General features: G+C 39.2%; 1 protein-coding gene across 1 annotated transcript in view; it reads right to left on the bottom strand.

The window, feature by feature from the left end:
• The window catches only part of LOC149228537 (serine/threonine-protein kinase STY46-like), a 452,429-nt gene that overhangs the window by 169,742 nt on the left and 266,701 nt on the right, over positions 1-15,986 (bottom strand). The window contains exon 15 of the mRNA XM_089380800.1: positions 11,572-11,682. Within this exon, the coding sequence (XP_089236926.1) occupies positions 11,572-11,682 (111 nt within the window). The remainder of the gene's footprint in view (positions 1-11,571; positions 11,683-15,986) is intronic.

Genomic DNA, 15,986 nt, shown 5'->3' with positions numbered 1-15,986 from the left:
TCTCCTCCACGACACAATTCAAATCTCTTATCTAAGAAAGTAGCGCGCTGATCTGAGGCAGATATCTCGCATTTTCTAAGGCACTAATTCTTTGTGGAACCATGCAAAGTCTGAGACACTTATTTTCTATCGAACCATGTGAAGTCTGACACGCTTATTCTCTGTGACATGAGAAGTCTAAGGCACTTATTCTCTGTGATATGCAAATTGATTGAGGCACTTATTCTCTATAATATGTGAGTTGTCTGAGGCACTTGTTTAAAGTGGCTAAAGCAAAGAATTGAAGGGAGCCATGTATTGGATATTGGAGGGTTGACTTGGCACTTGTGGGAGGACATCATGCTAGTCAGTACTTGTCTAAATGTCTTGTCAAAGAGATGTTATTTTGATGTACAAATTGGATTGAATTGGACATTATCTCATAAGGAAAAGCTTGTTGTGTTTTCCCCTATGGGGTTTTGCCCTGTTGGATGGCGTTGTCATTGATGTCAACCCATGGAGTTGACTAGGTTTGACTCTGACTAAAACACTAGTCATTGATATCAAATAGCTGATGAAGGCGTCCTAGTAATTGTCGGATTACATCAAGTTGGCAAATCCACCGTTGGATGGTTGAAAACCCAAGTCCTAGGGTTTGGGTTCCCTAGATTGAGGATGTACCCTGACTTTGTCGAGGGTTTTTGAAGGGTCAAACCATTGAGTTTGGGTTGGAGATCTAGGTCATTAGATTCTCCTCGAAGAGATGTTTCTGTTGATATGTGGTATGCCCCATGGTTCCTCCTGGTTTGAGAGAAAATTGAGTTTGAAGTTGAAGACCCAGTTTTGTGGGCTAAAACCCTAGGGGGTAGTGACATGACACCTTATTCACCTACGGTTGTCAATATATGACAATGATTCTTACCACAATCTCATTGTGTATAAGTTGAATAACTTCAAGAACCAAAGACAATAAACCAATCATTGACTTCACAACCTTGGTAGGACCAAATGCACTAAGTCAAACATTGATTTCAAATTATCGTAGAATTAATAATATTTCTTGGCATAATCTTATTAGTTGTAGACATCAAATATCAAGCATATGAGTTCCTTGCCATATTTTGAGGAGAGGTCATGATTAGAAAAGTATCCAATCAATAAGCATCCAAAACTCCTTAATTAGGATCAACTTTTCATCATATGGGCTTTGCGTTACTTAAGGTCCAGACTCTAAATTGATATATAATGCAAACCAGCTGAAGTTACAACAAATTAATAGTATTTACATTCCTAAATATTGCCTAAACTTCCTAAGTTTCCTCAACGACTCTCTTAAGAAGCCCTCCCCTTAACACTATAAGCGACATTCACATTCCTCACCAAATCACATCAACTTATGACCTATGATCTAAAATTATTCGACCTTCTTTCTGAGGCAACGAAATTTTTCTGCGGAAAGCAATCAGAATCTCTCTTTTGAGGCAAAGTGGACTGCGTTTAAGTGTTTCTAGCTTAGCAAGTTCTGAGGTAAGGTTAGGATCTTCCCTCCTATGATGTTCTTTTGTCACAGAATTTTTGGCACCTCTGATAGGGCTTGGCCGTAGGCTGAGTAGACAACTTTTTGTGGATTAGGGCACTTGGATCTGTGGAAGTGTGAATCAGTTCCTTTTATGTTTTATTTTGGGTGATTTCGTTGTGAACACAAATCTCAGACCTCTTGAATGTTCGTAACCTCACTACAACACTTATATACATCATGCCAACAAGTGATTTGACTGTCATAATGTTGAAGGAACAACACCTTTGATGGAAATATGATTCTTAGACCTAACGTAAAGTTGCTTGAGTTGATGCCTTAACATAACAAGTTTCATAGGCTTGACTTTGACTCAATTTGCTTGACCTTGACACCAATATGATAGTGACAGCAGCAAGGTAATTGTGAACAAGTTGTCACTATCTTAGAGTTCGATGACAGTAATAAGACTGTAATCCCTTATATAGTGAGAAGGCAATCTACAGCAAGACCTCGATAGCAGTTGCTTGCCTTGACTTAACTTGTTGACTGTGACATTAACAATGACAATGTTGACATTTAATGGACAACAAGTGATGTTTGACCTTGACCTCACTTAACTGTGTTACCTAGATATGACTTTGATTTGACAATTGTTCTATGTCTAATCTATGATAGTGTGTTGACACGATGACCATTGATATGACAAAGACCTATGACTTAATATTATGTGTCTTACTGTAATGACATTTAGCATAACAATTGACAATTTGACTTTGGCCTGACATTCACCTTTAAGATACTTAGACATAACAAGTATATTGACACTTTGATTTGACTTATTGAATGACGGTCGATGTTATCTATAGCAAGTGACACATTAACAAATTACAATTGATACAATATCTTGACTTTGACTTACATGACCTTGATAGTTGCTTGATACCTTAACATAACAATACTTTTTGACTTAGTGAGCATTCTATGATGTTTGACTTTGACTTTATTGTGACATAATAGTAATCCCTGGACATGACCTTAAGATTGACACCTTAACCTTGACTTAATTCTTTGATTACTGTAATGACATTTGCATAACAATTGACAATTTGACTTTGCCCTGGCATTCACCTTTAAGATACTTAGACATAACAAGTATATTGACACTTTGATTTTGACTTATTGAATGACGGTCGATGTTATCTATAGCAAGTGACACATTAACAAATTACAATTGATACAATATCTTGACTTTGACTTACATGACCTTGATAGTTGCTTGATACCTTAACATAACAATACTTTTTGACTTAGTGAGCATTCTATGATGTTTGACTTTGACTTTATTGTGACATAATAGTAATACCTGGACATGACCTTAAGATTGACACCTTAACCTTGACTTAATTCTTTGAATAAGACTTAACTATGACACATGGTTTGAAACAAGGAATTTACATCTTGTTGACAAGTGTCTTTGACTATACTTGACTACAATACTATATGACAATGTTGCAGTACTATTGATTCTTGAAGACATTGACATTGAGTCGACACCTTAACTTTGGTATGATTGACTGAATTGATCTATAGATTGAAACACATAAATATATGACAATAATAACCTAGGGTTTGTCTTATAGTATGACCTAGGGTTTGTGTATAGTAACACAGTTGTAACATTGCAAGACAGCAAGTGTTGAAGGCATTATCATCCTGTTGTATAGCATATTGACGTAAGGATGGATAGTAGGATTTGATCAGCTGAGCAGCAGTTTTTACACGTATGTTGGTAGCTCTCTGAGGGCAAAGCTTGAGAGGATTAGTTGCAAGTCATAGGGATGACCTGAGGCACCTTGGTGTGTGCCATCATTTGATAGCAGTGTCAGATAGTTGCAGCATTGTGAGCGGTTTGGTACAGTGAAGCAGCGTGAAGTATGATTTTCTACATATGGGCCTTGATGCTTATTCATTCGTGAGAAGTTTTGATACAGTGACATGCAGTGGTAGGCAATGTTGTCAGCTCTTGATGTTGAGTAGCGATCAGATGTGCAAGAGATCTATGTGTGTAGTGACAATGATGTGGCGTTGAACAGTAAGTTAGATGTGCAACATTGTGCAATGATCAATTTGATTGTGCATTGGTCAGTGCCTACCAGGATTTGACAGACATACAACATCTTCTTTATAGCTTTACTATATTGATTCAGAGCACGGGAGGATCCAGTCTGAAAATTGTGAAACGTGGTCCGCTGGCTCTTCAAGGTGGCAAGTTGGTGCAAGGCAAGTGATTGGAGTCACCTTCAAGTTGTGGCCTGAGAACACTTCAAGGTCGCAGGGTGGTGCTAGGTCAGATCGTAGTCTGCACAAGGCATTGTGGTGTCCTTTTAGTTGGGGCTGATAAACTACAAGGTCACGAAGCATCCTTTTTGACAGCAACTGGTAAACAGAGTGTTGGGGCACTCGTCAGGTTGTGACCTGAATTACAAGGCGAAGAGCGTCCTTCCAATTGCAGCAGGGTATTAGGGTTTAGTAGCATCCTATAGGTTGTAGCCTATAAATTAGGGGGTTGACGCCTCCCTCAGTTGTAGCTGAAACCTTGATGTAATTACTTTTCTTTTAAAGAGGAGGAGAAGACAATTACTAAGAAGCATTTGGTGGTTTTTGACCAGAAGGGGGGTTTTCCACCTCAAAATTTGTGTCCATTGTTTTAACTTTTTGCAGTGTTGTATGTTGTTGTCTACTGTGGATTATTATTTATGATTATCTGAAGAAGAACAATAATAATAACTGAAGATTAACTAATGCTCTGAAAAATATTAAAATGTGTTAATTGTAAGAAATATTGATTCAACCACCCCACCCCCTTTCTCAAAATTTCCAACATGCTCTAGTCATTGACCAAAAGTATGGTGTCTCTTGTTCATTGTATTTGGTGATCTTTACTACTCTATGGATCTTAATGTTAATGGTTGAAATTTTCATGTATAACTACTTAATGATTGGAATGTTCTAAAAGAAGTCAAATTGTATCGCTGGAAGTAGTTATCAATTTGAAAATTGATTTAGTCTTGTATGCTACTAGAAATATCAACACAAGGAGCCGATAAAGTTTTCCAGTTAATAGTGACAAGGGCCATGAATTACATAATAGATAAGGCATCTATTACAAATACAATCTAAAATTGAAAGGTTCCTCCCAAATACAATCTAAAATTGCAATGCTTCCTTTAAGGACAAAGTTTCGGCGCCGTCCATAGTTGATGGGAACAAACTCATGTTGTGTTACATGGGACTCCCAAACTACAAAGTAACTACAAAATTGGTGTATCCTAGGGTATAGCTGAGAGCATCCTTGAAATGCACGTAGGTGTAGAAGTAGTGATGAAGTTAAGGAGTTATAAGTATTTTGTCATAATTCATGTCAACCTCAAGTAGTTTTTGTAGATCTCTTCTCTAATATCCCTTAGTGAGTTGGGGGGCAAAGACAGAGTACAAGGGAGGAGGCTTACTGATACCTAGTTTCAATTTTTGGAACATCTTGGCTAGCTAGCTACAAAGAGGACTAGAGGACTATGTGAGCATATCTATTATTCCTTGAATGGGAATCCACCATGTATGGAATGTTGATGATGATACCTCGAACAAGTGCTTCTATGAAAGCGAGGTGTCAAGCATGCATAAGATGTCCAAAAGCGTATGATCTCTTTCCTAGGTCTAGCTTGGGAAAAGCACATTGATTAATTTATTAATTAATTTTGGCTATTGGGCTAAGGTTTTCTAATGAAAAGTAAATCAATTTACTTTAGTGAGTTCGATCTAATCTCTATTGTTTATGTCAAGTGAAGCTTAGGATCTAATCTTAGCCATCCATCACTTAGGAGATCTAGAGTTAAGGATCCAGCTCAATGAGAAATTATAAAAGAAGCCTAAGGAAGAGCTAGGAGACACATCAATTTCATTGAGAGAGCGAAATTCTCAAAGAAGAGAAGGGAAAATTTCTTCCAATGCGTAGGGGGTTGTACAGGGCTAGGAGAAAGGAGGCCTATCAGGTTGGAGAAGTCGAGTTTCAAGGGGCCAAATTTTTCAAGAAGTCGAAATTTCTAAGGGGCAAAAATTCCAGGTTCTATAGTGTTGTATTTTGTGTGTATTCTCTAAGGGTCATTTTGCATGTTAAGGGAGCCCTTAATTTTCCTAAGTAATAAAAAGTGATGAAGAATTTGGAGGGTGAAAATTTTGTTGTGTTTGTGACTGATTTTCTATTTAAATTTCATTGCAAATCATTAAGTTAGAATACTAGTGTATATTTGTGTAGCAGATTTTCAAAAAAAAAAAAAAAAATTACTAGGTGAATATATTTTTTGGACATAAAATAAATCACTAAGAATTTAAATCAAAATGGTATTGGAAAAATTAATATGGTATCAAACCAATAAACTCTGAGGAGAAGGAAGATTGATTTTATCATAGGGATTTCTGCAAAATAATTATTTTCCACTAGTAATATTTTTCTAGGTCGAGTATTTGATTTAGAGGTCGTGAGGATGCGGCCACAACTGGGCTAAGGGTGGGGTGACCGGGACACTGGCTTGCTATCAGAGTCCTCAAGCACCATGCTAAAATCCAACTGTATGATCCTAGTGGGATGGGGGGGTAACATAGGAGTGAGCAAACCAACCAATAAAGAATAAATAATCAATAGAAACAATTGGATAGCAACCATCGAGAAACTGACCATCAACTAGAAAAAGTAAATATAGAGAAAGAGGCAAGAGGAAGATGGTTAAGCGTGTTGATTTTTGGTAACATTGGATGTGCTCTAGCCATGAAAATTGGTGGAGAGGCTAAGGCACATGAGATCACCAAGACCCAGAAATCGTTTGGGGAAATTCCACCTGGATGGAGAGATATTAAACTAATTAATATTTTTAATGAGACCCCAAGTCTAAACTTAGGAAAATTAAAATATTAATGTGTATTAATATAATATGCGTGAGAAAGTTATAAATAACGATGATCAAGCCAAATCTAATCTTAGTCGTTGATTAGGGACTTAATCTCGGTCGTTGAATCGTCAATAGGAAAAGTATAAGAGGAGGCTTGAGGGTCAGTTGGAGACACACCAAGATACCAAGAGAGATCAATCAATTCGATTTTCTGGAGTGAGGTTTGCTAAAGAAATCAAACAAATGATCAGTTGCATTGAGGGGCAGTTCGACAAGAGGCCGAAGAATACATATCAAAGAGGTAGCAGAGTGTCGAAAGAGGCAGCGCAGAGCCTAGGAAGGCTGGCGCAAAGGCAACAAGGGTTGACGTAGAGGGTAAGGAGGCAGCGCAGAGGACGCAGAGGGCCAAAGACGCTGACACAGAGGCCATAGAGGTTGACGCAAAGAGCTTTAGAGGCTGCGCTGAGGTGATTCAGTGGGACAGACTGAGAGTTAATTGGCAGACGCAAAGCCAGAGAGGGTGACGCATTTCAAAAGGGGGTGACGCAGTTCCTGAGAAGTGCATGGAGCAGTTTTGGCTGTCCAACACAAGGAACAGCCAGAGCCACGATAGGATTGTTCATCTGGTTGTTGATCAGTGGGAATATCTATCTCCGGATAGAGGTATTGCTGCCAAGGATATTCTCTGAAGGGTGAGCCATTTTGGCACCCTAGTTGTCTTCAGAACTTGCTTAATAATAAAACCCTCTATATGTTGCACCGGTCTTCCCGCACTGGGTTTTCCCAGGGACGATCGTCCAAAAATAATGGTGTCCCTTGTGTTGTCTCAGTTTATTTTAGTCGTTGATCTGTATATTTGTGAAGGTTTCATTTGTGTTTACTTCGATATGTATGCATTTAAATAACTTGTTAATGCAAAGAACAAGTAGGAGATAGTAAACTAGAAAATACAGTAGGGGTTTCTGATGTGTTAGATTCAAGAATTGTCACATGGTATCAGAGTGATTGTAGATCATAGGAGACTGAAGGCACCAGCCGAAAAATCTGAGTGTTTGCAACAAAGAAGCAGTTGTCCCCAGAGACAGCGTTGTTCCATAGTTGAAGAGGCAAGAGGAGTGACACAGTGCTAAGAGGGTGATGCAAAGCCAGCGTTAGCATTCTGAGCCCGGAGAAGGGCCAGCACAGAGGCAGAGTGGGGCAGAACAAACTCACGCAGAGCCACGTCATCTTTCTCATCCAAGAAGGATTGGCGTAGTTGGCCGAGAGGAGCAGATTCAGCGCAAGCTTTGATTGCACAGAGCCTGAAGGGCTCAGATTCTTTAGTTGTCGGGGCTAAGGGAGTTGTGCAGATTGTGATTTGAGGAGCTGGTGGGACGTTGTTTCTGTCTATGCAGAACAGTGTCTAAGGAGACGGAACCAAGGTAGAGGGAAGCACTACCTCGACATATTTCTAGCCAAGAAATCTAGATCCGAGTTGTAGCGACAAAGGAGGATTGGAGAGGAGTGATTCGATAGTTGGCCGAAGGATTTCCAAGAGGGAAGTTGAGACTCAGAGGGAGTCTAGAAGAGGAGCAGAGATGGCAGAAAACGGATTGAGGGATCAGGACAGATTGGACAGGGCTTCCAATTTTGTCATGTGGAAGGTCGGGATCCTGGCAATCCTGGATAAACATCGCATCAAGGACTATGCCTTGAAAACTGTATTTGTCCCAGTTGACCCTGATGCAAATGAGAAGTATGAGGAGGCCATGGCAAAGGTGAAATGCATGATTCTAGTAATACCACAAATTGCTGAGAAGTCAACAGCAAGGGAGATGTGGGAGACCCTGACCACCTTATACTAGGGCTCTTTCGTGTAGCAAAATATGTTATTGGTAAATCAACTGAAGTCATATCAGATGCAAAAAGGAGAGGAGATAGATCACTTCCTTCTCAGGTTGCAAGGAATTCTCGACCAGCTTACATCATGGGGTCTACATTGGATCCAGAGTTTATAGTCAGGACTGCTCTGAATGCAATCTCCAAGGACTGGGAGACATTTGTCCAAAGCATTTTGGGCAGAGCGACTCTCCCCAGTTGGAAGGAGATGTGGGCAGCTCTTCGATAAGAAGAGATCAGGAGGTTGACCAAGGCAGGAGTAGCGGTAAGGGAGTTTGAGTCAAGAAAGAGGAGGAGGAGGATGCAGCTCTAACATCTGCGGGACAGTAGGGGGTTCAGAAGAGGAAGAAGAAGTACATCTCCAAGGTCAAGTGCTTCAACTGTGGGGAGCTGGGACATTACGCATCCCAGTGCCCCAGGAAGAAAGGCAAGGGAGAAGCTTCCAACTCAAAGGCGAAGAAGGATGTCGAGACTAATGACGATTGTGCCATGAGTGCTCATGCACCTCTAGAGAAGAGGTGGGGTGAAATCGAGTTGTAGTCAGCAGGACTACATGTTGGGCAGGATCCTTGAGGTACCCAAACTCTTGGATCACATCCGGCTATGGGAGCCCTTAACGACAGTAGCATGATGACAAGTGTCAGGTGGAGCAAGGTGTGATGGAGCGACAAGGCATTGCTTGAGTGCAGAAATCTAAGGCAGCGCAGTGGAGGTTGCAACAGTGCGAGAGGCACCAAGGAGTTTGCAGCAGTGCAATGGCAGCAGAGGGAGCACATGATAGCAGCAAAGGCAGCTTCAGCATCACGAGGCTTCCAGACTGACCGGGATGTCACTAGTTGGGAATAGTCAGTTACTTACTTCTTGGTAACTGAGTTGCAGGGCAGCAGTTAGCAGTGGCAGTGCTATGGGCAGCATGATGCAACATGTTGAGAGGGAGTTGCAGTACAGATGTAGCAGTGGCAGTGGCAGTGTCATGGACAGCAGTACAGGAAACAGCAGTGTAGAGGATGTGAGGCAATAGGCCAAGCATCAGCACAGGTGTCGATGTGGAGGATCAATGTGATGTTTCTATGGTGAAGCATTATTCGAGCACATTCCTCGCTAAGAGGGAGTGTTGATTTTTGGTAGCATCGGATGTGCTTTAGCCATGAAAATTGGTGGAGACGCTAAAGCACATGAGATCTCCAAGACCCAGAAATCGTTTTGGAAATTCCACCCGGATGGAGAGATATTAAAATAATTAATATTTTTAATGAAACCCTAAGTCTAAACTTAAGAAAATTAAAATATTAATCTGTATTAATATAATATGGGTGAGAAAGTTCTAAATAACAAGGATCAAGCCAGATCTAATCTTAGCCATTGATTAGGGACTTAATTTCAGCCGTTGAATCGTCAACAGGAAAAGTATAAGAGGAAGTTTGAGGGTCAATTAGAGACACCACGATACCAAGAGAGATCAGTCAGTTCGATTTTCTGGGGCGAGGTTTGCTGAGGAAATCGAACAAGTGATCAGTTGCAGTGAGGGGCAATTCGGCAGGAGGCCGAAGAATACATATCAAAGAGGAAGCAGAGTGTCGAAAGAGGCAACGCAGAGCCTATGAAGGCTAATGCAGAGGCAGCAAGGGTTAATGTAGAGGCTAAGGAGGCCAATGCAGAAGATGTAAAGGGCCAAAGAAACTGACACAGAGGCCATAGAGGCTGACACAGTTGACGCAGGGAGCTTCAGAGGTTGCACTGAGGTGATTCAGTGGGACAAAGTGAGAGTTGATTGGCAGACGTAGAGCCAGAGAGGGGGGTGACGCAGTTACGTAGAGCCAGAGAGGGGGGTGACGCAGTTCCTGAGAAGTGCGTGGAGCAGCTTTCGTTGTCCAGCACAAGGAATAGGCAGAGCCATTGTAGGATTGTTCATTCGGTTGTTGATCGACCAAAATATCTGTCTACGGATAAAGGTATTGCTGCCAAGGATATTCTCTGAAGGGTGAGCCATTTCTAGCACCCTAGTTGTATTCAAAATCTGCTTAATAATAAAACCCTCTATATGTTGCACCGATTTTCCCGCATTGGGTTTTTCCGGGGACGATTGTCCAAAAATAACGGTGTCCCTTGTGTTGTCTCAGTTTATTTCAGTTGTTGATCTGTATATTTGTGAAGGCTGCATTTGTGTTTACTTCGATATTTATGCATTTAAATAACTTGTTAATGCAAAGAACAAGTAGGAGATAGTAAACCAGAAAATGCAGTAGGGGTTTCTAATGTGTTAGATTCAGGAATTTTCACAAAGTGCCTATCAAGGAGTAAGTTTTTGCCTTGATAACTTCAGTAAACTAGAGATATTGAAACCGTCTCCACAAAACAAGGGAATATGAATTAGCAAACCTAACACAAATGAATTGGTTGCATGCTTGGAATACAAGCCAGATGGGATGCACAGATTTTTCCATCGACCATATATTGATGGCCTCCCTCAGGGGGGCAATGCCCCCATCTAAATTTTTGCTCTGCTATGATATTTATTGTATATAACAGACACAGTACAGATAAGTCCTTTTTGCTCCTGTATAGCGGATACTCTTACAGAACTGTTTTATTTTTGTTTTTTTTTTTTGAGACATTGCACTTTCTCTGTGGGATACAGATCCACCGTATCTCTGTGAGTTTTTTGATGTAATTTCTGAACAGTGGTGAAAACCACACTACAGCATATGCCAATGGCATCAACAGCATGTAATTTCTTTTAATAGAAATTATGAATTCTCTTTCTTCAGAAAAAAAAGAATTGGTTGCATGCTCCATAAATCATCCTTCTAAGGGATAATGAGCTATGAGGGTCTCAAGAAAATGTTGTCTACTACTCAAGAAAACTCCATGGATTAGTGAACGATAAGAAAAAAATCATGGAGTACTACGGCTGAAATGTAAGTTGTTAAAAAACTGTATACAGCTGTCAAGGTACCATGTATGTTGATCCATCTATCTATATCCTAAAGATAATTGAGGACCAAAGAAGATTAGGTAATTGTTTTGAGAGGGAAGTGAATAGAAATGTAAATACGTTAAATGTCACAGAAAAATTAAAACAATTAAAAGTTACATGAGTACAATGATGAAATGATTTTAATGCATGTAAAATATAAACATAAAGCAACACCCACAACTTTAGCTATGATATTGTACAGTTCTCATTTCTTTGGCATCAATCTAGCCCTTTTAGATGGAAAACAACATATCTATATAACAAATCAAACCCACCTCTAAGGGCCACCCATCAACAACAAAGACATCTAAAGAAAAACCATCTGTTGTAGAAAATGCGTGTGCCTCTTGAATATTCAATCCAAGATCTGCAAGCAAGGAAGTTAACTGCAAAAAATGTATATATATAAATATATCAGATAACAATAATAGCTAGCAAGAAACATGCAGATGACTAGAGCTTCTTACCCCATATCAATCTCCTGTTTGATAGCAATCAGAAAGTTTTGCAACAGAATAGGATTGGATCTCAACAAAAACAGGGGATATATTTAAGTGTGACACCAAACAAGACATATGTTAAATTCAGTTTCATCATCATATGGTATTTTCCAACCTTTAGACTCTGAAAAGAGATGCAAGTTCAGAGGAGAACAGAAGCTGCAATAAACCAAGAGATTTTCACTAAGCTTAATAAGATCCGGTATCCCAAAATGGAACCTAGAAAGATCAACAATTAGATACTTATATCAAATACTTCTTCCCGTATTTCCATGAAAGGGAAGCAAAAGGAAGAATTTTCTCATCCTAAAATTGCTTTAGTAGTGCTGTTCAGTAAGCAGATCATTCCAAAACATGCTGATATCAATAACTTAATGTTCAATTTATTTTATATTGATAGGAAATCTTGTATTTATTTTCAAATTCCTGTGAACCATAAAAGCTGGAAAAAATTATTGTGCATCAGCTTAACTCATTCGTCTCATACAATTTCATATTACCAAATGAAGCACATGTAAAACCAAAGAAAATCAAAACTATCCTTGGCCGAGAAGCTTTCCTTTCCCTCATTTTAATCTCTAATGTTCCAGTTTGGTTAACTTTCTACTGCACCATCTAATTGCTTAGAACATAAAATAAAATATGATAATGATATGGATATAAGCCAGTTCTTTAGAAAAGTAGGAACAGGATATGACTGGACATAGCATTTTTTAAAATTTGTGCATGTGTGTTTGCACGTTTCATGAGTGCTTGTAAAGGAGGTGTCATAGGGTTTATTGCATTTGAACACTGTCCTGGCCAAAGCCATCGGTCATCTCTTTGCATTTATTAATTTATCAATATGGTTGTCATGCTGATTGAGCTTGCAACTTTATTAGCCCGAAATAAGATGCACAGCAGACCTTAATAATGGACACCCTACCATCTGATTCTTTTGACTTGGCTAATTCATGATGTGTTCTTGCACAATGAGGAAGCATTGGTTGCCATGTTACTTCCCAAGCTCCACAGAAGTTCATCCTGAAGGTGGTGCAGAAGGTAATGAAATACCTCCTAACGAAATACCCATTGATCTTGAGGTTAATAAATATTATGTTCTTTGTGAAAATTTGAAACAGACTGCCCTGTTAGAGTATTTTGTAGATTGTATCCTTCTAGAGTCTGTGAATAAAACCAGGATAAAAGAGGCTTGGAAAGCCCAGGGCTGGCTATGTTCAACCATGTGTGCCCTGATTAAAGGTTTCTTCCAGTTTACCTTCAAGGAAGAATGTCACTGCAATGAGATGGGTACTCCAGGACCCTGAATCGGCCAAAATGCCTAATTTGTATTTTCTGAATAGTATGATTCATTCTCCATGGATAAAGCCACTCAATTGTATTTCCATGTCTGGATTGAGTTCCTAGGGCTGCCTCTAGAATTCTGGGATTCCATGGAGCCTAGAACACATAGATGCATTCATCAAGAAGTTATTGGTATGTCATGACATTGCTAGGTTCTTTATAACATGCAGACTCAAAAAGCAAGGGTATTTTCAGAAGAAGGGTTTTAAGAGTTTCATCCAAAGGAATCATAAGAAATAAAGACTAAAGAATGGAAGATGATTAGATTCATTGGAACAACCATACCGCTCACTTCTGCTAGCCGCCTAACATCTATTACTGTACCAACCTAAGAAAATTATTATGTGATTAGTATAAATACAGGTGATGTTCTTTGCTTCTCCCCTTCGAGACAAAGCTTCTCTCTCCAATTAATTTGCAATACCTCTTCATTTTTGCATCCATTTTAGTCATCATTTCCATTAAGCAAACTCTATTGTGATTTATACCTTTTGTACACCTTTACATACAATACTACTTCTAGTGCTTTGACACCATCAATTCTAGCCTATTTTTCGTTATTTATCTTAAATATCGCCTTGCATTTCATGCAAAAGGAAGCATAATCATCACTGAAATCTTTCAGCAAAGTATTGACAAGACTGGCTCAATTGTATTGCAATGTCTAGGTTGAATTCCCAGGGTTGCCTCCGGAATTCTGGGATTCCCTGGAACATATTGTTGCATTTATTGAGTTCATGTCTCATGACATTGTTAGGTTCATTATGACATGTGACTCAAAAAATCAAGGTGCTTTCAGAGGAAGGTTTAAATATTTTCATCCAAAAAAATCATAAAAAATAAAGACTAGAGAATGGAGGACAATTAGACTTATTAGAACAGTTGTACTGCTCACAACAGGGGGGATGCCCAGAAGCATCCCTTTTGGGCAGTCACGTCCCCCACACTGGGGAAACACCCCCCCCCCCCTCCTCCCGCCGCATCTCCCCACAACTCCCCAAAACGAGTGCGTGGGGAAACGCACCCCCAGACATCCCCCCATCTCAAGTGCATGGGAAAACGCACCCCCAGACATCCCCCCATCTCAAGTGCGTGGGGTGCGAGGGGTGCATGAACCCAACCCTCGGGGATGCATCCCTATGGAACACTGTCTATAAGTGCTAAAACTAAATTTTTCGATATGAGAAATGAGTAGAAGTGCTAAAAATGCAATCAAAAATTTTAATTTAGATTGCATACAAAAGAATAACCTAGTTTATGGTTTAAGCTGGAAACTAAAATTTCTGAGCCAAGTGCTGGAATGCACTAAACTTAAAACAGAAAAACTTAAAAGAGCAAATTCAAAGAAGCTTAATAATAGCATAGTCTAGTTTCAAATCAATGATGCAAACTCTTAGACAAACTATGGTTGGAAACCATAAATTCTCTATAATGCACAACAATAGGAACTAAAACTAACAAGTTGGAAGTTTGTAAAATAAATTGATGAGAGACGGAGAAACTAGTTCCTACTTATCCTTGGGCTAATGAGGTCACTTCTATCATAAGGAGGCCCTAGCTTAGTCTATAATGAAGGATGTAGGGGCTTCCCTAAACATGCTATAAAGACTTTTTATGGCCGAAAAAAATTAATAGTATGCAAGGAAATAATCCAAAAATGGTATTAATTTCTACGATAAACCAAGTAAATTTGTTTGCAAAACAATGTTAACCTAAGTCACTACTTTTTGAAGTAACAAAACCAGAAATACCCAAATGCAAACAATATTAAATGACAAGGATGAGAAAGAGTCGCATCGAATTATTCACCACTGAAGTAAGTTTTTTGCTTGATAACCTTGGTTCAATCCTCTTATAGCTTACATGCATAAGCTCCAATCACCAACAAATATTCTCATACAGAATCCCTCATATATGAAGAAGAAATACAATCCAAAAATAAGCTCCATGAAGAAGAAAAATACTATTGCTCACTCAACAACAACCATTACAAATTTAGAAATAAGAGGAACCTCAAATTCATGGAGTTCTACGCTCCACCACCTCAAATATGTTGATGATTATAGCTCAGACAGGTGCTTCTGCATAGGCTAGCAGTCAAGCAGGCAAAAGATGTCCAAAATCCTCTTTAGGCACTTGCTCATGAGGAGCAAGTAATTACTATGGTTTCTTTCCTAAAAGCACATTAATTATTTTAACTATTGACCTAAGTTTCTGAGAATAAATAATTTAACTATTTAAGTGATCTGCATCTAATATCAACCATTGATTTCAAGTGAGGCTTAGGATATAATCCTAGCCATCCATCCATTATAAAAGGAGCCTAAGGGAGAGGAAGAAGACACAATGAATAATTAAAAGAGCAATTTACTCAGGTGTGAGTGAGAAACTTGTTACCAGAAAAAAAGTGGGTAACCCATAGGAGAAATCTTTCTCCTGTTTGGACAACCAGTCAGCCAATAGCCCTATTTGATTAGCACATAACGTGATGTTGGGATCCTCCACTTCTTTCTCCAGTCAGATTTATCTCTCCCATCTGATATTCTTTCTTAAAGGAAGGTGGATCATCCATTGGCAAATACTTTAACCATTTATGCAATCATGTGCTTTCACTTAATGTTATGCACATACTAATATGGATCAAGAAGTGAATTGGATAATTGACCAATCTTCATTGTATTCTTGTTCCCTCACTTCACCTGGGAGGTTATTATTTGACTCTAGTCAAATGGGATCTCCTCTAAGGCCTTAGGGTTTTAGGAAGGGCACTATTGGGGAAACTTTGAATCATTGAAGTAGTGTGTCCAACATATTCCATACTCACGACTTTTTATCTTTCCCTTTAT

Source organism: Pinus tabuliformis, chromosome J, assembly GCF_031772625.1.
Source record: "Pinus tabuliformis cultivar Carrire ecotype Pingquan chromosome J, CPIR1, whole genome shotgun sequence".
Lineage (NCBI taxonomy): Eukaryota > Viridiplantae > Streptophyta > Pinopsida > Pinales > Pinaceae > Pinus > Pinus tabuliformis.
The sequence above is the reverse complement of the archived record's forward strand: the minus strand, read 5'-3'. Positions and strand labels throughout refer to the sequence as shown.